The sequence below is a fragment of the Taudactylus pleione genome, unplaced genomic scaffold, assembly GCF_031769625.1.
Source record: "Taudactylus pleione unplaced genomic scaffold, aTauple2 ptg000231l, whole genome shotgun sequence".
NCBI classification, from domain to species: domain Eukaryota; kingdom Metazoa; phylum Chordata; class Amphibia; order Anura; family Myobatrachidae; genus Taudactylus; species Taudactylus pleione.
The window spans coordinates 1,273,022-1,280,383 of NW_028284633.1; the positions used below are offsets into that span (position 1 = coordinate 1,273,022).

At 43.1% G+C, this 7,362-nt stretch overlaps 1 protein-coding gene across 1 annotated transcript; it reads right to left on the reverse strand.

Moving 5' to 3' along the window:
- Nucleotides 1-953: 953 nt before the first annotated feature.
- On the reverse strand, nucleotides 954-5,177 carry LOC148516907 (trypsin). Its single transcript, XM_088479380.1, has 5 exons — nucleotides 5,138-5,177; nucleotides 4,861-5,014; nucleotides 3,688-3,941; nucleotides 3,435-3,571; nucleotides 954-1,103 (listed from the first exon to the last, which is right to left on the reverse strand). The coding sequence occupies exons 1-5, from the start codon at nucleotides 5,175-5,177 to the stop codon at nucleotides 954-956; spliced, it is 735 nt and encodes a 244-aa protein (XP_088335506.1).
- Between the last annotated feature and the right edge of the window lie 2,185 nt (nucleotides 5,178-7,362).

The window sequence follows — 7,362 nt, forward strand, 5'->3', positions numbered from 1 at the left end:
TAGTGAAAAGTTGAAAACACCATCAAAATCCATCCAGTGGTTCAAGAAATTAGCCTGAACGAACAGGCAGACCCTAGAACCAGATATATATCTATATATCTATAGAGATTTGCCTGTTTTATTCTAAATTTTGTATAAAAAAAAAAAACAATGTCCCAGGTGCTGTTAAAACAATCATCTCAATTAGCCTTGTTGGGGGTAATAATTGCTACAATATTTTTTTTTTTGCCTTCACTCTATTTTATTATTTTTCCTATCAGATTTAATTTACTCGGAAATTGTAGGACGGTTCCCTATCCACAAACTTGAGATCTGACATTAGAGATTGGATTTTTTTTTTATATATTAGTAGATTGATATAGTTTTTAATAGTTATATTAATAAAAAATATATTTTATTCTAATTTATTATAAAGATTGACCCACCCTACAGTCTCCTCTTTTTGTGCCACATGTAAACTATACATGACTCTGGGAGCACCAGCAACCCTAATGGGATGACCGATATCCATATACGGAGAAAATTCCCTTGTATTGTTGGTTTCATATATAATTACAGAAATTCTATATCCAGTACAGAATCATCCCCTGTAGTTTCCCATAAGTGCACATAGGCAGAGAGGGGCCATCAGTGGTCATCTTCTCACCACCACACTCCAAACAAGGCTGATAGTGATCCCACATGATTGTGGCCATCAGTGGTCATCTTCTCACCACCACTAAGGACATGGCTGATAGTGATTCCATGTGATCGTGGTCATCTTCTCACCACCACTTTTGTTATATACACTCTGATAGCAGATTTACCAATTTATTCAAGTGACAAGGGAAATAGATCCAAACAATTTATTCACATGACAATGGACATAGTGTAGATCCAAACAATTTATTGATTAGTATGATTACAGGTGTTTGGTGCTACAGTGACAGCATCACAATGGAGCAAGATAGGATTTAATTAGAGGCCATAGTGCTGGAGATCCAGGAGTTGTAGTTGCAGACTTTGGTGTAGACACCGGGATAGTTCTTCTGGGCACATCCGTATCCCCAGGAGACAACACCCTGCAGCTGTCCATTACAGACCACGGGTCCACCAGAGTCACCCTGAGGAACAAGACATCGGTCAAAAGGAGGAAAACAGAGAAATAAGCTACACCCAAGCCTGAGCTAAGGAACATGGGCCCTCATTCAGAGCCGTACGCTCTGAGCAGAGCGCACGCTCTGAATGAGGGCCGTCCTCCATAATTATGGAGCGTCCTCCTGGACGCTCGTATAGCTGTGGGTCACCACCCACAGCCTGTACGAGCGTGCAGGTTGATGGCCGCGATGGTCTTGACTATCGCGACCATCGCCACTGCGAGCCGGAGCCTGCGGTTGAGTTTTTCAACCGCAAGGCCCGGAGTAATTTTGGCTCTATCAGAGCCAAAATCACTCCCACTGACATCACTAGTGATGTCAGTGGGCCGGCTTCTGACGGTAGGCGTTCCCTTGGGAACGCCCCCGTCTGGGAGGCACGCCCCCCGGCACGCCCACCAAAGGGGGCGTGCTGTCAATCAACATCAACAGCACGCCCCCTTTGATCAGACACAACGAGCGAAGTAAAGTCCTTTGCTCGTCGCGTCTGGCGCATGCGCATGACGGAGCTCCCTCCGTCGTGCGCATGCTCAGTGCAGACCATCGACCCACTTGCGAGCGGACAGCCGCTCGCGAGTGGGTCTGAATCAGGCCCATAGTCTATTAGTAATATACAGCATCTCTTCCCATATCTATGTTTTCTATCACAGTAAAGGGTCTGCAAGTAAGTACCTACCTAGAAAATACTAATGACAAAGAGATTATTAAGCAAAGCTAAACTTCAAAAAGTTATCATATCAGATATTATATATATATATATATATATATATATCTGATATGAGAATATATTAAAATTGTTTTTCTATAGCTCCACCCCCAGTAGCTCCTCCTACAGTTCCTGAACTTTTTTTTCCAGTAAAATAGCCCCGAATATACCTATTATTTGTGGGGTGGGGGACTCACATACGAGTTGCTTCCTGTAGATACAATATTGTTTGGTTGATGCCACAACAAAACCATCTGCTGCTTACTAACATCAGGACGGATTTTCTACACCTCACTAACCATTGTGCTTTACTAACACACTCTGAGCTCCCCTAAGCTTGTGACTTTCATGTATATTTGCTGAGAACGTCACTTAAATCAATCTGGACTTGGTACTTTCATATATTGATACAGCAGTGGTATGCTTGTTGACTTTTAGGTTGCCCCCTATGGGAGTGTGCAGCCAGATCAATGGCACATGCAGGGGGAGAGGGGGGCATGGTGAAGCTACCTTACGGTGTGAGCAGCATGATGCCATGATCACGTTACGGAAATTGATGAATTGATTCAGCACAAGTTGCATCATGACACACCCGGGTGACCAGTTCGCTTGGCAAGAATTGGGCAGCTTGGGATTTGGGAGATGTTCTGGGAGACTGGGCGAGTTATGAGACGTGGTTCATAGTATTCCATTGGTTTGTGGTTTCTTGTAGAATTTTAGATTGTGTTTTATGGTGAATTGTCTATAGGCTAATAAAAACGTTTATACTTTAAGGAATTAAAGATTATAAGCTTGTAGGAGCAGGGCGTCTCTCTTCCATCATGTGTTTTCCCCTCCCTCACTTATGCCATCATCCCCTCCAATCCTTTGCCAACAGCGGCAGCAAACCCTTGGGACCAGCCAGTGCTGCTATTGTGGGCATTATGCCTGTACATGCAGCAGTGATAATGTAGCCTGTGTCCTATGTTCTGCAATGTTTTGTACTACAAGCTTTGTGTAATATTCTTTATGTTTGCTCTGATTCTGTTTACCATATGTACTATGTAAGGAGTTGTGGAGCCCTTGTGACATGAAGTACAGGATAATAGTAATAATAATAATATTATAATAACGATGCTACCTTGCCGTTAATAATAAAAATCAGAATAAACCATCTATTTTTTTATACTTTGATTTGAAAGATTATTGAACCAATGTTGTGATTTCTCTGGCCTACAGGAGACACCTGGCAGACGCCCCTGGGTCCTCTCCCTCCATGATATCCTGTATGGGAGTCTCATGACATAGAAAACTCTATTCCACCTCAGTTAGACTTTTCTGAATCATAGGGGTCAGTGCAATTGTGGGAGATGCCCGAGATGTGCCATTGCCATGAGGTTGGAAAGCCAGCACAGCACACCAGAAGATTGCCCTGATTTCACCCCATGGGGCTGCATACGTGATCTTGGGACTACTGTAAGTGCAGCATAATGTATGTACACACCAGGTCATGGGCATTGCTTGGAGCAACCCAGAGTATTGAAATGTGTTCTACCAAAGTTCTAACACCTAATGAAGAATTAAGAACGGTATTTTCTGACATTAGTATAACTTGCCTGGCAGGAATCTTTACCACCAGCCAGAAAACCGGCACAGAACATGTTCTTGGTAATTTCACCAGGGTAACTGTTGGAGCACTGGCTGTCAGTCAAAATTGGTGCACTAAGACACTGCAGGAGATCGGGATAATTAGCTAAAGAGGAGAGAAATACAAGGTGAGACCGCTAGGAAGTGACTTTGCCAATGTCTCCTCAGAAAATTGATGCACAGAACATCCAATTAATGGGTCAAAAAATAAGACGGACTTACTGCCACTGCTGAGTGTGTTTCCCCAGCCGGAGATCAGGCAGCTGGTGCCGGCAGCTGCACAGCCAGAGGGTAGAGCCACACCCTGGACATTGGCATTGATGGAGGCGGGGGAGGCGAGCTTGATCAGCATGATGTCATTGTCCAGGGTTCTGGAGTTGTAGCTGCCATGTCTGATGACCTTGGCAGAGTTGATGAACTGCTCGGTGCCCTCATTTTTCGCAATGTTATGTTCTCCCAGCCTGACCTGGATGCTCCTGTATAGAAAATACACAAGCGGGAAAAAGCACTAATAGATCTTGCAGCTATAAATAGTTTTTATTTTTCTTATCTGGACCAATGCATTAAGGGGAATGTTTATTCATTATCGTGTTCTAGACCTGATAATTATAAAGTCCTATTAGTAACGCAGCAATAAGAAATTATGGATCACTTGAATGTATCATTGAACACATGCAGTACAGGGGCTCCGATAGGATATTATCCCTGTGATGTGTTAGACGTAATGTGATCGCTATTGTAATCACTTCACCTTTTCTCAAGACCCCGGGGGGATACTGTGCAGGCCCGGTATGCGACAATGCGCCCATTGTTGGGGAGCGATTCTACAAACACTTGTCCCAGTAAATGGTGCGGAAAGTAACCCACGGTCTACAATGGCCAACGTCATGCAAAGATGGCTTGGTAAATTCGGCTATAAAGCAGCCCCCGTACAAAGTTATGGGGGCTGCTTTTGCCATCGAAAATGGAAGACTGCAGCAGATATCTCTGATATACATACATTTGGGGGACGCTTTATATTTTTCAGGGTATTTCTGACAAATATTAATTGATAAATATGCCCCTAAGGATACATGAAAAGTTGGCGTCCATGCACTTGTGTATTATTCAGTCTTTCTGTGCAATTCTGTTTACATATAGAATACATTTTATTTCTATAATAAAGATGCCATATTGCACAGAGGATTTCAGCTTTCTGTATTTATTAGGAGCCACAATGGAGCAGCACCTCTAGTGGTGATCATTAGGTATAAATATATAATTCTGGATTTGAAAGGGAATCAGATCTGAACAAATCATAGTTCAGACATAAGAGTAAATAAAAGTTATGTTACATAATGAACTCTGTAACACAGACACCATCCAGAGCTTCTTTACAATATCGCTTTAACTTACGCCTTGTAGCAGTGAGCAGCAGAGACTACCCACTGGTTATTAATCAGGGACCCTCCACAGAAATGGTAACCGGAGCTCAGAGACGCCTGATAAGGGACCGCGTTCTTGGTGCAGGTGTAACCTCCGACTATCTTATCATCATCCTCAAAGGCAGCTGTGGTGAGGAGCCATGTTACATTGTAGTCAGACCCACTTGTAATACTGCTAAACGGATACATTTATTTACAAATATATTTACTAATAGAATTATTTTGTATAAAACATTTATACGTCTTACCTGCCACGCCTAGTAAAACTGCGACCACGAGGAACTTCATGGCTGATTTCTGCGCTGTTTCAGGCTGTTTCTGTGCATTTCATATTTATATGCTCTACCAGGGACATGATAGGAATTATGCCAAGGACACGTGTCCTGAATAAGAATTAATATCCAAAGGTAACAAGTTGGGGAAAATTCATGGACAAGTGCCTGAAGATCCACATGGTTTTATTAGTGAATTTCCCAGGTGATAAGATTTCATTTTTGCAGTAAATTGTGTTTATTAGAGATTACAGATTAGTTGGACTGTTCACAAATAAAGTTGCATGTCAGCTTGTATAAATAATTCCAGAGTCATCATACTGGAAACAGGATGATAGGAGTACAGTCAAACAGGATGATAGGAGTCATCTTATTAGTGTTGTACACAGTTATCAATGCATCTAATTACATGTAAAACACTAGTGGGCTGTTTAAAACAATGAACTTTCTATGGAGGAGATGTATCAAGCCTTCTAAATAGTTCCAATAGCCACCAGTCAGCTTCTACAGGAGCTAGCATTTATCCAGTACATTCTGTGGAATGATACGTAGAAGCTCATTGGTCTCTGATTCCTCAGCAGAGAAGCAATATGCCATACCAAGTGCAAGTGCGCTGTCTTGGAGTTATACTCCCACTGTCCTCTCCTTCAAACCACACATTCAGCACCTCCCGCATTCCTGCCCTTTCCAACTCAAAAATATTTCCAGGATAGGACCCTCTCTCACCCTGGAGGCAACTAAGACCCTCATCCACTCACTGATCATCTCCAGACTGGACTACTGCAAAGTCCTCCTATCTGGTCTCCCCGACTCCCACCTCTCTCTACTTCAATCTGTCCTCAATGCAGCTGCCCGGCTCATCTTCCTCTCCAATAATTCTACATCTGCTTCCCCTCTCCTACAGGCCCTTCACTGGCTTCCACTCCCCTTCAGAATCCAATTCAAACTTCTCATACTCACTTCCATTGCTGACCTCATCTCCCTTCACACTCCCCACCCACCCATTTCACTCCACCCATGAATGCCGCCTCTCCACATGAACAAGATTTTGCCCATGCTGCTCCTTACCTCTGGAACTCTCCCCCTCTATCTATCAGAATCTCTACCTTGCTACATCATTTCAAACAAGCTCTCAGGACCCGCTTTGTCATCAAAGCCTTCCATCTCTCATCCTAACCCACTGCTCTGTGCCCTTTACTTACTGTCTCTTCCCTCTGCGTCACTCCTGTCTGTCTGTCTCTCCCCTTTAGAGCGTAAGCTCTTACGAGCAAGACCCTCTTCCCTCATAATTTTTCTTCCTCACTTATATAGTACCATCATCTCCTGCCCATTGCCTACAATGGGACCCAAGCCTTGTGTTCTGCCACCCTGCTGCATATTTGGGTACTATAGAAAGAGACCCAGGTGCTGAGGAGTTAAAATAACCCTATCAGATGCGAAATAGCTGAGTGAGAGAGTCACTCTCACCACTAGCAAAGGATATGAACAACAATGACAGCCGTCGCATCTGAGGGTTTGAATGAATATCACTCAGAACAGTTCTGTTATTGCAACGTTTATTACTAAAATAGACACATAAGAATTAATAATAAAAAAGCAGATGTAGTTAAAAACTGCAACAATGTAAAATTGAACATGTAATATTACTTCACTAATCAATTGATCCTGGAGTCCAGACCACTAAGTGATGGATAGCAATGTTAAAATGTTCCTTGTTTAGGAAAAAATATCCATAATGGGTATATTAGAGATGCTGCACGCACTAAGTCAATGTAATTCCAGATAAGAACGTATTGTTATGATAATCCACAGCACTAGATAATACCTGCAAGAATGATGGTACCGTCCCGTTTGTAAATAAGTGGAAATCCGGCAATAGCGGTATAGTAAACCACATCCAAGGATGTTCAAAACAATCTGTGGGGAACTCACATGGAATGTGGAAGCCGCTCTGGAGGGTCCGTGTGACAGGCAAGGTCCGGGAGGTCTCAGATGGAAGTGTTATCCGCAGGTGAGTGGGAGACAAGTGTGTGATATTTGTAGGTAAAGCCGCTCACAGGCTGTAATAGTTGGGGCAGCAGTCTCCTTTTCAGTCTGTTGAACAAAGTGCAGGTGCTTCCATTCAATGCTCACAGGACATGAGAAAATAGGTATGAGGCGCCTACACGTTTCAACGTCCTCCTGACGTCTTTTTCAAGGTG